Source organism: Trachemys scripta, chromosome 6 (assembly GCF_013100865.1).
Source record: "Trachemys scripta elegans isolate TJP31775 chromosome 6, CAS_Tse_1.0, whole genome shotgun sequence".
In the NCBI taxonomy this organism is placed as follows: domain Eukaryota; kingdom Metazoa; phylum Chordata; order Testudines; family Emydidae; genus Trachemys; species Trachemys scripta.
In genome coordinates, this window is record NC_048303.1 from 45,712,251 (window position 1) to 45,733,241 (window position 20,991).

Below are 20,991 nucleotides of genomic sequence, written 5' to 3' on the forward strand. Positions count from 1 at the left end.
ATTAGTTAAATAAAGGTATTCGCCAAGGATCATACCACGAGTTCAACGTAAAAATACATTTTTGTAACATCTGAAGAGAAATAACCGTAACTTTTGAATAAAGGAAATGTTTACACCACTAACAAGCAGATTTAAGTTTGAAAACAGAATACTTTGACGTCCTTAAAACCAAAAGATTAGCATGAAATCATAATTTCAAAATCGTAAAAACAATGGCCCATTTTTTTCTCTCCTTACATCAGATCATTATGGAAAACATCCAGTGATGCATAGCAGGATGTCACTGCAGGAAATTCCCTTGCTGGGTTGCCTAACTTTGTTGCAGGGGACCTAATTTAAGGTAAACTTAGATTTTAACAATGTATTTTTTAAAATTAACAGATGTGGTGATCAATAAGTGTCTAATTACCACACCTATTAAATCTTTACATTACATTATGAAGTTAAAAGCCCAATAGACACATGCAAGGAGATGGGCAACCCATCAAGGTACTTCCTGCAGTTGGTTTCCATTGTTTTTCATAGGGTCCTTCTACAAGGGACCTGAAAATAGAGAAAAATAAAATCCATTCATTATTTTAAAGTCAAAGCAATTTGTAAGAAGCATGTAGGCAAGGTAAGAATAGGTTTCATTTTAAGAATGTCTATAATTAATTATTGTGATAGCAACATCAATGACTCCTTACACAGATTACTCCTACGCATGCATGCTTCCTTTTTGCCCTTCCATGCATAAGATCTAATGGAGACGAAAAGTTGGAATGGCACTAGCATTAAAAAAGGAGGATCTGAGTTCTTCATTAATCTTGTTGTAACAGGATTACTGACTGTCCCTTTAAGGGTAGTAGGGACTACGGGCCAGTCAACCTGTTCCATAATGTGCCCCTTTAAAGCTCCTGTGACTTTTTGAGTGGACAAATGCCTAGCAAAGGACAAAGGCAGGTGTTGAGAGAAAGGAAGATAATCCCTGTGGGAACAATTAATGCTTGGTGGGAACACAGGCTACTGTTTCTTTAAGGACCCAGAACCAGAAGCCTTGTAGTGCAGGTAGAGCAAGGTTCCCCTCCTTCCCAGAGCTCCTCCTGGTTGGTTGGGAGAAAGGGCAGCATATATGCTACCTTCTCTCTAATAACAGGACATACACCATCAGGGGAAGGATGGCTGCCTCCTGACCTGTTCCAGCCCAAGGAGACGGGGATTAAGTAAGGAGGGGCCAGCTGGAAAAGCTGCTTGAAGGCTGCAGTTGGCCTGTATCAGCACAGCCACAACAGAAGGGCTATGGGACTCCTCAACCCAGGAGAGGAAGCCTATTTGAATCAACACAGTCCCAACAAGGACTGCTGTGGGACTCCTGACCCTAGGAGGAGAAGTTTCCTTGAACTGTAGCATGGGCCCTTGGGGGAGGGGCTCTGGGACTCCAGAACCAGGGAGAAGAGTTGGACTTGTGGGGTTAACGAAGAGTTTTATACTCTGTAAAAGAGGTAATGAGTCAGACCCCACAGAAGGGTGATATTGTTTCCAGGTCTGGTAGTCAGTCAGTCATTGCAGAGAATACAAGAAACTGGGGGCAGGGTGTCTACGAGGCCACCTCAGACCACAATAGGGTGCTCTGAAGGCAGTGCTCCAGTTACACTGACCTAAAAGAAACAAGGGGGAGAATCCTTTCCTATGAAGAGAGACAAGTGAAGGAGCAGGAAGAGCCCCATACATTATTTGGACTGTAACCCAGGGAAAAAGTAGTGCTTAGGGAACCCAGTAAAAGTAGGTGGATTATAGAGGAAATAGGAAGAGCTGTGCACAGTACTAGCAAAAAATGGACTCTGCCTTCAGTTTATTTAGATGCTTAAAGAATGGACACAACTACTTATAGTAATCCACATTCTAACACGCTGTATCCTGCTGTACATACAAGTTATATCATATAAATGAGAGATCATATTTCAAAACACTCATTGCAATTCTCTCTAAAGCAAATCCCTTCAAATAGTAAAATAACAAAACAACCCCCAAAGAAGATTTTTATAATAAACATTTAGGATTTAAAATATAATTTCTAGTATCAAATATTTTACCTAATGAGGCTGAGGATGTCAGTGAAGCTGAAGAAGATGAATCAAGAGAAGTGGCAAAGGGTAGATCCCATGCGAGGAGGTCATTGTTCCCCTTCCTATTGTAACAGTTAAAATTGGAAAATAAATACAAAGCATACATATTTATAACAACAACCGAATTATTGAAGTGACTTGTGTGCTGTAATCAGTCTAATGAGAACCTCCCTGCCACATAAAAATATTCTGTTGGATAAATGTAGGTCAAAGGGCTGGTTCACACACAGACTTTCACCAAAAGAATGAAATGTTTTAAATTTACACTTTTTGTTATTTCGGTGCAAATTTGTGTGTGGGCACTCTTATTTCAGAATAAAAGGGTCCTATTTCCTTTTTCAACAAAATATGTTAATTAAAACTAGGGCCATCAATTAATGGCACTTAACTCACGCGATTAACTCAAAAAAATTAACTGTGATTAAAAAATTAATTGCGCGTAATCACATTGTTAAACAATAGAATACCTATTGACATTTATTAAGTATTTTTGGATGTTTTTCTATATTTTCAAATATATTGAGTTCTATTACAATACAGAATACAAAGTGTACAGTGCTCACTTTATATTTTTTTTTTTATAAATATTTGCACTGTAAAAATGATAAACGAAAAATAGTATTTTTTAATTCACCTCATACAAGTACTGTAGTACAATCTCTATCATGAAAGTGTAACTTACAAATTTAGGGGGTTTTTTGTGACATAACTGCACTCAAAAACAAAACAACATAAAACTTTAGAGCCTATAAGTCTATTCAGTCCTACTTCGTGTTCAGCCAATTGCTAAGACAGACAAGTTTGTTTACATTTATGGGTGATACTGCTGACCGCTTCTTATTTACAATGTCACCTGAAAGTAAGAACAGGCGTCCATATGGCACTTTTGTAGCCGGCGTTGCAAGGTATTTATGTGCCAGATATGCTAAACGTTCATATGCCCCTTCATGCTTCGGCCACCACTCCAGAGGACATGCTTCCATGCTTTATGATGCTCGTTAAAAAAATAATGCGTTAACTAAATTTGTGATTGAACTCTTTGGGAGAGAACTATACGTCTCTTGTTCTGTTTTACCCACATTCTGCCATATATTTCATGTTATAGTAGTCTTGGATGATGACCCAGCATATGTTCGTTTTAAGAACACTTTCACAGTGGATTTGACAAAACGCAAAGAAGGTACCAATGTGAGATTTCTAAGGATAGATACAGCTCTCGACCCAAGATTTAAGACTTGGAAGTGCCTTCAAAATCTGAGAGGGATAAGATGTGGACAATGCTTTCAGATGTCTTAAAAGAGCAACACTCCGATGCAGAAACTACAGAACCTGAACCACCAAAAAAGAAAATCAACCTTCTGTTGGTGGAATCTGACTCAGATTATGAAAATGAACGTGCGTCTTTAGCATAAATATGTTGCGTAAATATCTTTAGGGTAAATATCTTGCGATGCCAGCTACAACAGTGCCATGCAAATGCCTGTTCTCAGGTGACATTGTAAACAAGACGTGGGCAGCATTATCTCCTGCAAATTGTAACCAAACTTGTTTGTCTGAGTGATTGGCTGAAGTAGGACTGATTTGACTTGCAGGTTCTAAAGTTTTACATTGTTTTATTTTTGAATGCAGTTATTTTTTTGTACATACGTCTACATTTGTAAGTTCAACTTTCATGATAAAGAGATTGCACTACAGTACTTCTATTAGGTGAATTTAAATATACTATTTCTTTTGTTTTTCACAGTGAAAATATTTGTAATAAAAATAAATATAAAGTGAGCACTGTACGCTTATGTATTCTGTGTTGTAATTAAAATCAATATATTTGAAAATGTAGAAAACATATATTTAAATAAATGGTATTCTATTATTGTTTAGCAGTGGGATTAATTGTTTTAATCACTTGACAGCCCTAATTAAAACTGATTTAGTTATTTCAGTAAAACTTGTATGTGAACCAGCCCAAATCTTGATCCTATCAAACTTGCATTCCCTAAAAGTTATGGTAGCTTCTAGATTAATTTAGAATGTTAACCGATTTCTATTATTTTTAATATTTGTAATATAAAGTAACATTTTATATTTATAACTAAAATAATTATTTGAGACAATCACAATGAAGAAAATGAACAGGTGGGAAAAAGGCATGCCCATGAAGGGAAGAGGATAGGATAAAATTCCCAGTTTTTAAATTTTATTTAAAATTTCCCAGTTTGAATAAGTTCTCACCTCTCAGGAATCACTACCTATCCAGCCTAAACTGGATAGCCAAGTCTAGCAACAGGGCTGCCCAGAGGATTCAGGGGGCCTGAGGCAAAGCAGGGGAGCTGCGGCGCTTGTGCTCACCTGGTGGCGGTCTGGGTCTTCGGCGACATTTCGGTGGTGGGGGGTCCTTCAGTTGCTCCACGTCTTCGGCAGCACCGAAGGGCCCCCGCCGCCAAAATGCTGACGAAGACCCGGACCGCCGTCGGGTCAGGGCTCGCGGGGCCCCTGTGGGGCCCGGGGCAAATTGCCCCACTTGCCCATCCCTCTGGGCAGCCCTGTCTAGCAATGGATTTCTCAATCCTGTATCAAACCAAAACCCCCACAAAAATGGAATTCAATGTAAAGCCTACATTTTAAATGTGGAACTTACTCATTAGATGGGGCAGAATGCTTTGATTTTGTTAACTCTTCACCTAATTAAAAAAAAAAAAACTTTTATGACAAATGAAAGCCATGAAATTTGATTAACAAAATCATTCAGCTTCATGATAAAAAACAATCTGGAATGATAATAGCTGCAATGAAAATAATTCAGAAGGAAATGGAAAGGATGAAATTAGTGTTATTTATGTGATGTTATGAGTCAGCTGCTTCTAAAATACTTCCTAAAATATGCTTAACATACAAAAATGAAGGATGATTTTTGTTAGAAAGTCTTGGTCCTTTGAAAGTATATCTTTATGGGACATAACATAGGTCAACTTCACTCTTTTGCAGTTTTAAGTCCCTACTGCAGCAGAAAAACCATTCATTTTTAGCAGATGTTACTGGTCATCTAAGTTTTCCAGGAAAAGCGGATTAAAGTGTGAACATGAAACACTTAAAAACAAACATTTTAATTCTTTCGCATCTAGAATACTAACAAGATAATACTAGTAAAAGGCCAGTTGCTATTTCCTGAAGCAAATACTACTCTTCCCCAAAATAAGGGCCATGTAATTTGCATTTTCTTTCAAAAGCTAATACTAATGAGCTATCATTGAACAGTATTATCATGCAGCATTTCAAATTTATTTTCTGACTACTTCACATCATGGCCGCCTTTGAGGTAATTTACACTGTGTACGTGTCAGGGGAGGAACTGAACTCAAAATGCATGGGAGTCCGCTCTCACATCTTTATTAAACAGCACTCTAAAGCACAACTCCTTTCTGAGGGACTGTAATCACCGCTATCATGGCTTCACCAGCCTTTCCTCCACTGACTGGGATTCTCCATTTTAAGAGTGAATTCCCACTGCTCCAGCCAGAATCCAGCAAGGGGACAGCAGCTGACACTCTTCCACTGCTGCTCAGTAGGTGCTTGGCCTGGTCTGCCTTCTCACTCACCAGGACTCCATCCTCTAAGTCCCTGCTCCTGCTGAGACTCAACAGTGTGGCTGGGAGCACACTTTTTGATCACGGGACTGGGACAAACTGCTGGTTTTTATGCAGAGGGAGAACAAAACATGGGATGAAGGAGAAAGTTTGACAGCGGAATAAGAGAAGTTTTTGGTTTGGGGATTTGGGACATGAGCTAGAGTACTCAGTACACAGGACTGACAATAGAATGTTTTCAATGAGGGCCCGTTCGCTCTAGAACTTATTTCCCATCATTGATCACAAACAGCATGAATCTATTAAACCTTGCAGGATGCTAGGACTTTTGGGGAGAGCTAGGAAGGCAGATGCATTAAGATCTTTGGGTGGACCGCATTCACTGCTTTGAAACACTGGCAGGTAATGTTCATTTAACATTTTTTCTTCAAGTTTTAATACATCTGTTGGGTGGTTATTTTTTGTAAATTTATTTTTTATTATTAATTTTTATGGCAACAAGAGCTGAGGACAGGCATCTTTCTTGTATTTAAAATACAAAAATAAAAATTGATGATAATCAGGAAATTAAATTTTCCATGCTAAATATAAAGATTTTGATAAGAAAAATATAAAGTATACCCTAATAGTTAAAGTTTGCACTTACTAGGTGAATTCCTGTTCATTTGAGCCTAAAATAGAAATGAAAAATAATACAAATAAACATTTTTTATTAACCATCTACTAAAGAACTAAATGGCACAGTATTATTTAGCATATACCCTCTCCCATTCATCGTTTTATTTTCAATGCTGGGGAGACAGTGTAAAGCTCGGGGAGGGCACAGAACATGAGCAGGCTACAAGTGAGTGTAAGGCAGGCAGGAGAGGAGAACAGAGGAACAGGGAGCACTGGCAGAAGGCAAGGTGGCAGGAAAGGCTATTTGGAGTTTGAAAGTGGGAGTCGAAGCAGGGAAATTAAGATGGAGGCTTGTGGAAAAAGAGCAAGCTGAGTTGGCAGCATGTCAGCAGTTGGCAGTTGAGGGAGAGATGGGGGTGAGTGGAAAACAGTCTAAGAGCAACTGCTCTTGGAAAGCTAGGCTTTGCAGCACTCCATGAATACAGCAAAAGTCAGCTAGCTGACACTACAGCAGTTCTGGAGCACCTTCAAAAAGTAAGTCTACATGTATGGCTGCATGTAGAGCACACACACTGCTCACCCAGACAGTATGGGTATAAACAGCAGTGGTAGAGGGTGAGGTCTGGCTTGGGTGAATAGAGTTGAGAAAGTGCCCTGCATGTCTGAACCCCGTCAGTATATACCCTACATGGTTCTCTATTCACCAGAGAAGTGCCTCCCACTATTTTTAGTAGTGTAGCGTCCTGCTACCAGAGCCTTGTACTGCCACGTGTAGCTACATGTGTAGTGCCTGTACTTTACAATGCCATAAGTGTAAACACAGACATACTGTGTATTGGAACCAAGGGGATATGGAACACATATAAACATGTTCTTAGGTATAGAAAGCTAAAAAGAAATAGTATTGAAATAATGTATTTTTTAAAGTATACAGAATGATAGAAATGTAGAGCTTGAGAAGCTATCAAATCCAGCCCCCTGTACTGGGGCAGGACCAAGTAAACCTAGATCATCCCTGATAGGTGTTTGTCCAACCTGTTCTTAAAAATCTCCAAAATGGGGATTCTAAAGCCTTACCTGGAAGCCTATTCCACAGTTTAGCTACCCTTATAGTTAGACAGTTTATACCCTAATATCTAAATCTCCCTTGCTGCAGATTGAGCCCATTACTTCTTGTCCTATCTTCAGTGGACATGGACAACAATTTTATATATTTGAAGCCCTTGATATATTTGAAAACCGTTAATCAGGTCCCCCTCAGTCATCTTTTTTCAAGACTAAACATGCCAAGTTTTTTTAACCTTTCCTCAGAGGTGAGGCTTTCTAAACTTCTTATCATTTTTGCTGCTCTCCTCAAGACTCTCTCCAATTTGTCCACATCTTTCCTAAAGTGTGGTGCACAGAAATGGACACAGTACTCCAGATGAGGCCACACCAGTGCAAAGTAAAGTAGGACAATTACCTCCCTTGTCTTACATACAATACACCTGATACTAAACCCCAGAATAAAATTAGCCTTTTTTGCAACTGCATCACGTCGTTGACTCATATTCAATTTGTGATCCATTATAACTAAGGCTACATTTTAGTCACGGGTATTTTTAGTAAAAGTCACGGACAGGTCACGGGCAGTAAACAAAAATTCATGGCCCGTGACCTGTCCACGACTTTTACTAAAAATACCTGTGAATAAAACTTGGGGGAGGGCTGCCTGGGGGCCCTGCGGGTGCTGGAAGAGGGTGGCCTGAGTCCCCCGCTGGGGGAGGGGACGGCACGCAGCCAGGGACCCCCGCTGGTGCTAGGGGGGTTGGCGGGGCTGGCAGGCTCCCTACCTGACTCTGCACCTCCTCCCCAGCAGCAGCAGAGATTGGGTGTGGGAGGGGGTTGGGACACGGGATGGGGGTGAGGTGGGCTCTGGTCAGTGCTTACCTGGGGGGCTCCCCGGAACTGGCAACTTCCCCCTCGCTCAGCTGCTAGGCGGAGGCGTGGCCAGGCAGCTCAGCACACTGCTTCCACCTGCAGCTCCCATTGGCTGCAGTTCCCAGCCAATGGGCGCTGTGAAGCCAGTGCTCTGGGCAGAGGCAGCCCATAGTGGCCACGCCTCCGCCTAGCAGTTGACTGAGGGGATGTGGCCGCTTCCGGGGAACCCCCCAGGTAAGCGCCACCCAAAGCCCACCTCACCCCATCCCATGCCCCAACCCTCTGCCCCCTCCCATACCCAAACTCTGCTGCTGGAGGGGAAGGGAGTTTGGTGGCCTGAGACTGCCCCAGCAGGGGCCGGTGCGCCTGGCGCAGGGGCTGCCTGAGCTGCCCCCAAGCCAGGTGCACTGGCTGCTGCAGAAGTCACTGAGGGTCACGGAATCCGTGACCTCTGACGCAAACTTGCAGCCTTAACTACAAGCCCCAGATCTTTGCCAAAAATATTACCACCTAGCTAGTTATCCCCCATTTTGTAGTAGTGCATTTGATTTTTCCTTTCCAAGTGAAGTACTTTGCACTTATCTTTACTGAATTTCATCTTGTTGAATTCAGATCAATTCTCCAATCTGTCAAGGTAATTTTGAATTCTAATTCTGTCCTCCAAAGTGCATGCAAACCCTCTCCCAGCTTGGTGTCATTAACACATTTTATAAGCACACTCTACTCCATTATCTAAGTCATTAATGAAAATATTGAATAGTACAGGACCCAGGACTGACCCGTGCAAGACCCCACTAGATATGCCCTTTCAGTTTGACAGCTAACCATTGATAACTACTCTTTGAGTATAGTATTTCAACTGGTTGTGCATCAGCCTTATAGTAAATTCATCTTGACTATATTTCCCTAGTTTTCTTATGAGAATGTATTGTGGGATTGTATCAAAAGTCTTATCAAAATCAAGATATATTACATCTATTGCTTCCCCCCATCCACTACGCCAGTAAATCTGTCAAAGAAAGAAAATTAGGTTGGATTGGCATGATTTGTTCTTGATAAATCCATTCTGGCTAGTCCTTATAATCCTATTATCCTTTAGGCACTTAAACTGATTGTTTAATAATTTGATCCAGTATCTTTCCAGGTATCAAATTTAGGTTGACTGGCCTATGATTCCCTGGGTCCTCTTTATTCCCCTTTTTAAAGGCAGGTAACTATAAATTGCCCTTCTCCAGTCCTCTGGGATCTCAACTATTCTGCATGAGTTCCAAAAGATAATTGCTAATAGTTCTGAGATTGCTTTAGCTAGTTCCTTAAGTGCAATTTCATTGTATTTACTGCAAGTCTACTGATACTTGAATCAAAATGGGCTTGGGGAGGCTAGCCCCTGGTCCGGCCTGCCCCTTCTGCCCAACACCCTGCACTCCCATAGAAGCCCAGAGGGCCCTCCACCAGCGTGCTGGATGGGCAACGCAGTTGCTGGAGCGCCAGGCAGGTGACACGGCCCACCCCCATCTCCCTCAACCGTGGAGTGCCAGCTGGGCGGTGCACCTCCCCCAGCCTCAGAATGCCAGGTGGGCAGACGGTGCAGACCCCCCCCAAACTCCCATTAGCTGGCCCCCAATTAGCCCCAGGGCAGGGAGAAGAGCCCCCCCTCCCCCAGCATAGCGCTGGGAAGCAGGAAGGGTCCTGGGGGTGGAGCATGGGTGGGGCCACGCAAGACTGTTTGGGGAGGCTCAGCCTTCCCCTGCCTTTGATACCTGCCACCCATGCTTATTTTACAGCATGGATTAATAAACTGAGTTTCACAAGATCACCCAGCCAGCGTTTGACAGATCCAGGAAGAGAACCCAGACCAAGAGTCAGTCTTGTGCTTTAACCATTAGAACTTGCTTCCTCCCTTAAACAAGAATTATTTCGTTTTTATATTTAAAAATGGAAAAAAAAAAAAGATTTTGTACTTACAGGACTGTGTCTCTAGTATCAGCATGCAGAAGAAAAAGGGGAAAACATGATTAATATACCTATATAATAAGACTCCAGGACTGACATTCTGCCTTTGTGTCACTCTGAAGCCTAGAGTGTCTATTGAGTCAGCATGAAGTGATGGAAACAGCTAGAAGCAGGTTGACTGCTCTTTTTGGTTAAAATATCACCAGGTTCAATCATCACTGGGATTTGTGGTTTTTTTACAATCCAGTTTTTAAGTTCTTAGCCATTTTTAGGTTCCCGCCCCCATGTTATGAATGGCATAGGTATGCCAGCACAGACTTTCACCTAGTTTTTTAAAAATAAGATTGTACGTCAAATATTTGCTTTAATGTACACGCCTTTTTATTCTAACCTTCATTTTGCACTGATATCACTTATAAGGTTCAACCGTAATGTTAATCCTAAATACAAAAGGATCACTCTATCATCCTAAGGAATAAAACACAGCAAGCTGCAATGTAATGTAATAGATACCCCTCATCTATCTTAGGGTTTTCTATAGTACTCATCCCCTTAGCTTCGAAGCACTTATGATCCAATACAAATCTCATCCATCTGTTAAAAATAATCCCCAGCACATCGCAATTTAAACCCAAAACATGGATCTCAGAATAGAGAGGTTATATTTGCAGGGGGCTTGGGGAGAAGATAATAGTCACTATTTTCCTTTCATTTGTAAAGGTTGTCCCCTGGAGCACATCTCACACCTTGAATTAACATCAATCCCAGAAACAAAGAGTAACGTTAATAGTTAATGTGAAACAAAATGTAAGGAACATATTAACTTGCTTCTCTGCTAAATGTAATATATGGAACAAATTACTTACAGATATTGCTGGAGAAAGAGTGATGTTCCCTATAGATACTTTTAATTCATCCAATGAAGCCATAGTGTAGTGAGAGCTATTATTTGGCTGTACAGGTTTGATTTCTACATGGAACCTCCTCGGTTCATCATCTTCAGAGTCAGAATCACTGGATGAGTAGAAATGGTTCTCTTTGGTATGTTTTTTCTCAGTTAAGGTAACTGATATTTTAGTGTCACCTATATAATAAATAAATCAGTTTCTCATACACTCCTCAACATATACATCTGCAGCAAGTAAACACTATTCATGCATAAAACTAACAGTTAAAAAAGTGTCTGACAATAGCTACTTGAAAACACCATCCACAGTTTGCCAACACTCAGACTTTAAACTTTGATGCTTTCACCCTAAGCATCTAACAAATGCAGAAGGTATGTTAATGCAACTTTATTGTTACAAATTTAAAATCACAAATGACCAGAATGGAAAAATTTAGGCTCTACAGTAGTATTAATTTGTCTGCAGTGCAGGTTGGAGCATAAAATGGAGTTAAGACTTCTGAGTTCTATTCCCAGCTCTGCTACCAACTCACACTGTGATTACAGGCAAGTTACCAAACCTCTGAATCATTTCTGCCCCTCTGTAAATAAGTTATTTAATAATACAGTAACTGGAATTCAAGATATATCTATTCCACTTTGGTGTGTATGTACTTCATGCACTTGAGATTGGAGTCTTTTGTCTAGCAATGTCCACTGGATCTGTACATGTGCTCTGAGAGTGCTCATGCTCCTGTCCTGAGGGAATAAAAGGTGACAAGGAACCAACTGTCCCTCAATTTCTCCTCCACTGCAGAATCCAACTGTAGGACTCCAAAGAAGAGTGCGTTGAGGAATATGTGGACATCATCTCAAAGGATCCTTGTTAGTGTACAAGTGTCATCAGGGCTGTCGCTTCTCCCCAGCTCCAAAGCATGCGCTGTCATGCCCAGTCTCAGGACTGGTCTACACTGGTGAGGGGGGGGGAGAATTGATCTAAGTTATTCAACTTCAGCTACATTACTTTGATCTACTTACCGTGATAAGTCGACGGCTGACGCTCTGCCGTCGACTCCGCCTGTGCCTCTTGCCCTGGTGAAGTACTGGAGTCGAGGGGAGAGTGCTCAGCTGTCAACTTATCGCGTCTAGACTAGACACAATAAATCAACCCACGCTGGATCGATCGCAGCCCGTCGATCCAGTGGGTAATATAGAAAAGACCTCAGTCAAAAAGGTTTATTGTCATAACAGAGGGACTTAACTCTAGCCTTGACCCCAGGCTTCAGGGCCATCCCTCCCAGGACTTTTTGACACTCCAGCTCCTGGCAGCCTCCCAGCATCAGGGCTGCTTCCCTGAGCCCCTGGCCCTTGCTCCAGGGACCCATCACAGGAGCTAGCTCCACTCCAGTGTAGATTTTCTTCCCCAACGCTTAGCCTATCTCAGTCCTTCCTGCCCAGCTGCCTACTCACAGCCCTTTATAGGCTCAGGTGTAGCCCAGCCCTCTATAATTGGCTGGATTGGACTCATAGACTCATAGACTCATAGACTTTAAGGTCAGAAGGGACCATTATGATCATCTGGTCTGACCCCCTGCATGCTGCAGGCCATAAAACCGTCCCTACCCCTTCCCTGGACTCTGCTGTTGAAGTCCCCAATCCTGTTTTAGGTGACTTCAATTGGCAGAAACCCTCCTGCTAGAGATCCCTGCCCCATGCTGCGGAGGAAGGCGAAAAACCTCCAGAGGCTCAGCCAATCTGCCCTGGAGGAAAATTCCTTCCCGACCCCAAATATGGCGATCAGTAAGACCCCGAGCATATAGGCAAGAGTCTCCAGCCTGACCCCTGTCGGCCATTATACAATTTACCTACCATTTCTTGGTTTTCCTTGACTACTATGTTTTACCATTAAACCATTCCCTCCATAAATTTATCTAACTTAATCTTAAAACCAGACAGGTCCGTCGCCCCCACCGTTTCCCTCGGAAGGCCGTTCCAATATTTCACCCCTCTGACGGTCAGAAACCTGCGTCTAATTTCAAGCCTGAACCTCCCCACGGCCAGTTTATATCCATTCGTTCTCGTATCCACATTAGTACTAAGCTGGAATAATTCTTCTCCCTCCCTCGTATTAATCCCTCTAATATAGTTAAAGATAGCAATCATATCCCCCCTCAGCCTTCGCTTTGTCAGACTAAACAACCCAAGCTCCTCTAGTCTCTTTTCATACGACAGGTTTTCCATTCCTCTGATCATCCTAGTGGCCCTTCTCTACACCCGTTCCAGTTTAAGTTCATCTTTTTTAAACATGGGAGACCAGAACTGCACACAGTACTCCAAATGAGGTCTCACCAGCGCCTTGTACAACGGTAGCAGGACCTCCTTATCCCTACTAGATATACCTCGCCTAATGCATCCCAAGACAGCATTGGCTTTTTTCACCGCCACGTCGCATTGTCGACTCATAGTCATCCTGCGGTCTACCAGGACCCCTAGGTCCTTCTCCTCTTCCGTTACTTCTAACCAATGCGTCCCCATCTTGTAACTAAAATTTTTATTAGTCATCCCCAAATGCATCACCTTACACTTTTTACTATTAAATTTCATCCTATTCCTGATACTCCAATTCACAAGCTCATTCAAGTCTCCCTGCAGGATATCCCTATCCTCCTCCGAATTTACAACGCCTCCCACCTTCGTATCATCCGCAAACTTTATCAGCCCACTCCTGCAATCGGTCCCGAGGTCAGTTATAAATAAATTAAATAAAATGGGTCCCAAAACCGAACCTTGAGGCACTCCACTAGTAACCTCCCTCCAACCCGACAGTTCACCCTTTAATACGACCCGCTGCATTCTCCCCATTAACCAATTCCTTATCCACCTCTGGATCTTCATATCGATCCCCATGTTTTTCAGTTTAACCAATAATTCCTCATGGGGTACAGTATCAAACGCTTTACTGAAATCCAGGTATATTAGGTCCACCGCATTTCCCTTATCTAATAAATCCGTTACTTTCTCAAAGAAGGAGATCAGATTCGTTTGGCACGATCTGCCCTTCGTAAAACCATGTTGTAATTTATCGCAATTGCCACTAACCTCCAGGTCCTCAACTAGTTTCTCTTTTAGAATTTTCTCTAACACCTTGCACACTACAGATGTTAAACTAACAGGCCTGTAGTTACCCGGATCACTTTTTTTCCCTTTCTTGAAAATAGGAACCACATTAGCTATTCTCCAGTCTAACGGGACCACCCCCGAGTTTACAGATACATTAAATATTATCGCTAACGGGCCTGCTATTTCCCGCGCCAATTCCTTCAATATTCTCGGATGAAAATCGTCCGGTCCTCCCGACTTAGCCCCATTAAGGCATTCAAGTTTTGTTTCTACCTCGGATACGGTAATCCCCCATCCTGAATGCCCCTCTGTAGTGATGCTAGCATCCCTAATACCTTCATTGGCCTCATTAAACACCGATGCAAAATATTCATTGAGATATTGCGCCATGCCTAGATTGTCTTTAATCTCCTCTCCGGCAATAGTCTTCAGCGGTCCCACTTCTTCTTTCTTTGCTTTCTTCCTATTTATGTGGCTGTAAAACCTCTTACTATTGCTTTTAATTCCCCTTGCTAGGTCCAACTCTACACGGCCTTTGGCCTTTCTCACTCTATCTCTACATTCTCTGACTTCGCTAAGGTAAGTTTCTTTACTAATCCCTCCCCTCTTCCACTCTTTGTACGCTTTCTGTTTCTTCCTAATCGCCCCTTTGAGTCGGTCGCTCATCCAGCTTGGTCTAAATCTCCTGCTTTGTAATCTTTTTCCCTTTTTTGGAATGCAGGCCTCCGACAGCTCATGCATCTTTAACTTGAAGTAATCCCAGGCTTCTTCTGCCTTTAGATCCATTAATACGTTTGCCCAATCCACTTCCCTTACCAGTCCCCTTAATTTGTTAAAATTGGCCTTTTTAAAATTATAAACCCTAGTCTTTGACTTAATTCTGTTACTCCTCCCATGTATTTTAAACCGAATTAGTTCATGATCACTGGAGCCCAAATTGTCCCCCACTACCACTTCCTCAACGAGGTCCTCACTACTTACCAGAATCAAATCTAAAATGGCCTCCCCCCTCGTCGGTTCAGCTACTCACCTGCTCTGGTACAGGAGTGCTGGGCTTAATCTAGCCACAGGGACTAGTTACCCTGTGACAACAAGTAAATAACTTTTCTTTCTTCAAGTGCTGGTCCACGTACATATTCCACTCTTGGTGACTCCCAAGCAGTGAATTAACTAAGGTGGTGGGTGCTCTGAGTCTTCACAATAGACTGCAAAACAACTCTGCCAAAGTAAGCGTCTGCTTTAGATGCTTCCACTAAAGCATAATGTCTAGTAAAGGTATGCATAAGAGCCCTAGGTGGCAGCTTTACAGAGATCCGTTATGGGAATGCTTCTCAACAAAGCAGCTGAGGCTGACTGCAACCTACCAGAATGGGCTATAATACTGTCTGGTGGATCTAATTTAGCTAGGTCATATCAGAGCCTAATACACCCTGAAATCCATTTAAATAATCTTTGGAAGGACACAGGGTGGCCTTTCATCCTCTCGTCAAAGAATAGCAGCAGCCTAGGAGAGGACCTAAAAGGTTTCACTCACTGAAGTTAAAAGGCTAGGGTCCTATGCTCGTGAAGGGTATGTGGCGCAGCTTCACCATGATTAGCATGGGGCTCAGGAAAAAAATGTAGGTAGATGTATGACCTGATTTATATGGAAATCTAACACTTTTTTTGGTAGGAATTTAGGCTGTGTCCTAAGGAATACCTTGACACAGTGGGAGAGAGAGAGAGAGAGTGTGTGTGTGTGTGTGTGTGTGTGCGCGCCATTGTAAGAGCCCCCATCTCCTCCACCTTCCTAGCAAATGTGACTGCCACAAAGAGGGAGGTCTTCGTAGACAGGTGTAAGAGAGAACATCCTATGGGTACAAGACTCTCAAATTACTGAACATTTCGTACGTATCTTTGTTGGGAAGAGTAACTCTTCCAGTTAATAACACTGGAACCTGCCAAGAATACATGACAGACACCAGCTATTGCTGCCCCATATATGCAAATATACATTGTTAGACAACCGCTGCTCAGTTCCTCCTCTCTGCTCATGGCTTTTCATGGAGCTCCCAGTGTCTGCAGTACTATCTCCCGAGTGAATTGAGGAATTAGGATGTGTGTTAGGGTAGTTACATAGTTGCCCATTAGCACCCAATCCCCCCATTTTTGGCAGGCTTTGGGTAATCTGAGGGGAAATTTTAATTCTTCATTTCCTTGTATTTATTTCCCACTGGAATCTTCCTGGTACCACGGCTTTAGGACGTCACATCCAAAGGACCCTATATTTAAATATTGTCCCTCTTGCAACATGGCAATTCCAGTTAACAATGGACACATGAGGTGTCTTTTTGTCTGGTGGGGAATCCCCCATTCTCCATAAACACATTATGTGCTAGTCCTTTTCAAAAAGGAGTTGGGAAACCAGGCTTAAAAGGTTTCTTTTTGACCACTCCCATGCAAGCTGTCTGAAACAGAGATTCATCTGATATCCCTGTACATCTGCCTGTTGTGTTGAGAAGCACCCCTATGAGCTCAGCCCCAGTTAGCTCCAGGACTCTACCAGCTAAGCCTTTGATTTCCAGAGATACTTGTAGGATTATCCCTGTTATGACCGCTGAGGGAAGGGAACATCGTTCTTCCTCTAAGAGCAGAAGCTAGTCTCCTCAAAAGACCTCCGTAAAGAAGAGTTCAAAATCTCCCCTTTAATTCCAATCCAAGGAGATTCTATAGCCCAAGTTGGGCTCATGGTACTACTGTTTAGTACCACCCACTGATCCTACCTTGTCAATGATCAATAGAAAGACTGCAACCGCTGATGTGTCTGCACCACCACATGTATTTGGCACTGGTTGCTACCTCTCCTTCATTGCCAACAACAGTATTGGTACCAAGCAAGTTGTTACAGATTACTTCAACTCTGGCTAGTCCTATGGGCTATAGTTTAGCCCCAATTTTAACAGCCCCATCTACTCAGTAACAATGAGATATACAGTACCAAAGGACCTCCAGGTTACAGAGGAAACTAAGTCCTCCCTTGCTATTGGTAGGGCTTCACATTCTACCAGCATGAGGGCCCACTGCTTCAGTGGTACCGACCTCCTCTTTGGTACTGAATGCTGCTGTGGGGTTACAATCTATAATCCCTGCCTCTGCAGCCCCTCCTTTGGCACTGAAATTTTCTTATTCCTCTTCTAACTCCCAACAAAGTGGGGAAAGATCTCCCACCTACTTCCCTAGAGCCTCTTCTTCCAAGTTTTATGGGTCAGAGAGGAAGTCTAAGGTCTCCTAAAGATCTAAGCAGCAGAGGCTATGAGGGTGACCATGTGCTCTGGTACCCCCTCTTTGGGCCCCTACTCCTTTTCCTTATAATATTCCTTCACGGCCATATTGGAGCCCCAGATGTCCATATCAAGAGCATACCCTGAATGCATCACCTCACAGAGAGAAGCACAGGAGGCAGAAAACAGTGCAGCTTCATGCAGCTCCTCAAGATACCTAGCTTCTAGATGAACTGCCTGTAGGCGTGTGGCATTTCTCCAAAAAGGGCCATATATTTGGAGTTTAATGTACCTATCCCTACACACACCCACAACAAATATAATTTGAAAGTTTATTTTATGTACATTTAGATGAGGTCTGATGGGGAGCTGTCAAGTGGTGCTGTAAGCCTGCAGGCGAGGTGAAACAATGGTACCCAAAATGGGAAAGTGTCATTTTTTGCACAGTTCCAGAAATTCAGCAACATGACTATAACTATAGTTTTTACTGTTCAAGTTAAACACTACATTAAGGTGTTGAAATTATTGGCCAAAGCTACCAAATGACAACATATTTTTTTTTGTTTTGGCATGGGGATGTATCCCCCCCCCGAAATGAAGAAGCTGTTTAGAATGTGACAAAAATGGTGATCGTCAACATTTTGCAATATATTCTTAATTGTCAGTTTCTCACAAGTGATTATAATAGTTTTATATATTTTCAATTTAAAAGTGCTGACCAGATCAGTCTCACACTGAAGACTGTGCACCAGTAGTAGTAGATTACACAATAGTTTGTACTGCATAGTGGGTAGATATAAATGTATGTGAATTCCTAATGTAATGCCTCTCAATTTGTAAGCTTCTGTACATACAGTGTGGCATCTAGTCTGCCAGGTAGAAGGTTTTAATTTGTAATTGCCTATCCAGGCAGTACTAGCCTTTGAAACATTCTACAAACCAGCTTTTTAATTCAGAGACTCTTATGTGCAAGTCAGTATTAGTGTTCGAAATAACAATACAGAGCTTCCTACTGGGCTTCAAACAAATGGCTCATTAAACAAAAATGGCAATTGTAATACTATCATATAGATCTAATTTATATCTAATTTAGCACAAGTCTGTATACTTGTATAAGATGAAAAATGGTGGTAGTTATGCTAGTAATATACTTTGGGAATTTTACCTCTACAGGGAAGTTACAGTATAAAACGACATGGAGGACATCAGCCCCCTTACATCAAAGAGAAAAAGACTCTCCACAAACAAGAAATGTATTGTCAAGAAAGTCAAAGGAATGAAAAACTGTCAAAAGCCACCAGTGCTGGACAGAATTCTGTGATGCAGGTAGCAGAAGTTAGGAGAGATGAACTGTCTTTGCAGCTACCGGATGAGTTTTCTAGTTTAGATGATGTGCCACCAATACAGTAACTCCTCACTTAACGTTGTAGTTAGGTTCCTGAAAAATGCAACTTTAAGCGAAACAATGTTAAGCGAATCCAATTTCCCCATAAGAATTAATGTAAATGAGGGGTTAGGTTCCAGAGAAATTTCTTTCACCAGACAAAAGACCGCAGCTGCTGCCAGCAAGCTCCCTCCATCCTCAGCCCTGTCGTGTGTCCCCCCGCTCTATGGAAGATGGGGTAAGCGGGGTGCAGGAGCAGGGGGGGGAGGGGAACACCCTGACATTAGCCTACCTCTTCCTCCCCCCCCGCCCCCTACAGCAAGCAGGAGTCTCAGGGAGCAGCTCTAAGGCAGAGGGCAGGAACAGCACATGGCAGTGGGGGGAGGGACAGCTGAACTGCGGGCAATTGATGGCCTGCTTGGCAGCTGCTGCACAGGGAACTTAGGGGAGTGGGAAGCTGATAGGGGGGCTGCCAGTCCACTCTGGTTCAAAGCCCCCACCAGCTAGCTGCAATGGGCTGCTCTTCCTGCAAGCAGTGGACAAAGCAGGCGGCTGCCAAACGACGTTAGAAGGGAGCATTGCACAACTTTAAACAAGCATGTTCCCTAATTGATCAGCAACGTAACAACGAAACAATGTTAACTGGACGACTTTAAGTGAGGAGTTACTGTACTCTGTCACAGAGGTTTCTTTCAGAAATACACAAGCAAGTTGAACTTGATATGTCAGAGTTGTACTGAACCCAGGAAAGAAAACAGACTCTGAAACTCATCAGAAAGCATCACGTTAACCTGCTTCTATAGCCACGAGAGCAAGCACATCCTCCAGCAATTAGTCCTGTTGCATTGTTTGGTTGGGGGAAAAAAAAAACACCACACAAGAAAGACAAGAAATGTAATAAAAACAAAAACGTATGAGATAACCAACCTAAGGGAGGCAAGCACTTCAAAGAGGAGATGATGACATGCTGCGCAAAAGATCTGTGGAAGGCTTGATTGCTAATGCTGCACTTTTTGAGTTAACATGCCTTTCTTTCTACTTCAGTAAAAAGAAATCTTAAGGCAAAACCATCTAGTTATAGGTCAACAATACAGTCACTTTATGACATTGCATCTTATCAGCTGATTGGAGAAAGAGAATGATCTTATGTACAACAAGGCGGCTTTTCTTTTGTCCAACCAGCTATAAAAATATAAAGCCTACTTCCCTCAGACCTAGAAACTTCAAGCTATTCCAGTAGCAAATTACAGGCAAAATTAGAAGATCACTATGGTTTTGTCATTTCATTCCATGCACAGCATGGACAAGGCACATCTATCCAAGCTGAAACTAATCTGAAGCCAGGAACTTAAGTCATCCAAATGTTTTGTAGATGTTCTTCTGGTGAGTGAGCCTAATGAACAGCTTTCAAATGAACAATTGGTTTTGTATAACGCCACTTCAATCCTTTGGTCTGAAATACCCAAAATGAAAGCCTTAGAGTATTAGCCAAAGCTACATGATTGTCGTTTACAGATGTGAGCTACTTGTGCCCCATCTGATGCAGGAGTTTGTCTTTTGGTTGATGGATAAAGAGGCATATAATTCACCCTGCAAAGAGTATCATCTTTTAGAAGACATTCAAAGAAGGTGCTTCTCAATTGTGGGGTGCATACTATTTAACAGTCCCAAAATTATCATACTACGGCAAGTAAGCCTTACTGCACAGCTATACCATGAGTTTGGATCTTGTAATGAAACTGACATACTACATCTTCATGGATTATGCATCCATTATGATGAGATGAGGCAGTTCATCACTAGTGCTGCAAAAAATGAAGTCGAAAGACTGCAGGGAGGTGTTCATTCCAAATGGAATTGTACCACTTCGTACTAGTGGAAATCTCATCCATGAAGGAGATGATAATAGAGACATCCACACAGAGACCAGTGAAAGAAAGAAAGAACATCTTCCAATCAATGGCTATAGTGGTATGTCAGGAACAGTTTGCAGATAACCCAGCATAACAAGAAATATCACTGAAGCTTGGGAACGAAAAGTTACTTACTCACCCTGGGCAATCAGAGTCTCTTATGCAGTGTACAGAATTTGAAAAACTTAACACATCCAGATCCAACTTGCCATGAAAAGTTGAGAAAATCAACGGTGTGTGTAATCCAAACA

The 20,991-nt window shown here is 42.3% G+C and overlaps 1 protein-coding gene across 5 annotated transcripts in view; it reads right to left on the reverse strand.

Annotated features, from left to right (window-relative positions):
- Positions 1-20,991, reverse strand: part of FCHO2 (FCH and mu domain containing endocytic adaptor 2) — a 205,614-nt gene that overhangs the window by 40,690 nt on the left and 143,933 nt on the right. For 4 of the 5 annotated variants that reach the window (XM_034773503.1, XM_034773505.1, XM_034773506.1 and 1 more), the window contains 5 exons: positions 11,044-11,222; positions 10,190-10,201; positions 6,333-6,357; positions 4,741-4,783; positions 2,073-2,167 (listed from right to left, as the gene is read on the reverse strand). In XM_034773503.1, the coding sequence (XP_034629394.1) occupies positions 2,073-2,167; positions 4,741-4,783; positions 6,333-6,357; positions 10,190-10,201; positions 11,044-11,222 (354 nt within the window). The remainder of the gene's footprint in view (positions 1-2,072; positions 2,168-4,740; positions 4,784-6,332; positions 6,358-10,189; positions 10,202-11,043; positions 11,223-20,991) is intronic. The other variant, XM_034773504.1, reaches the window with a different exon arrangement.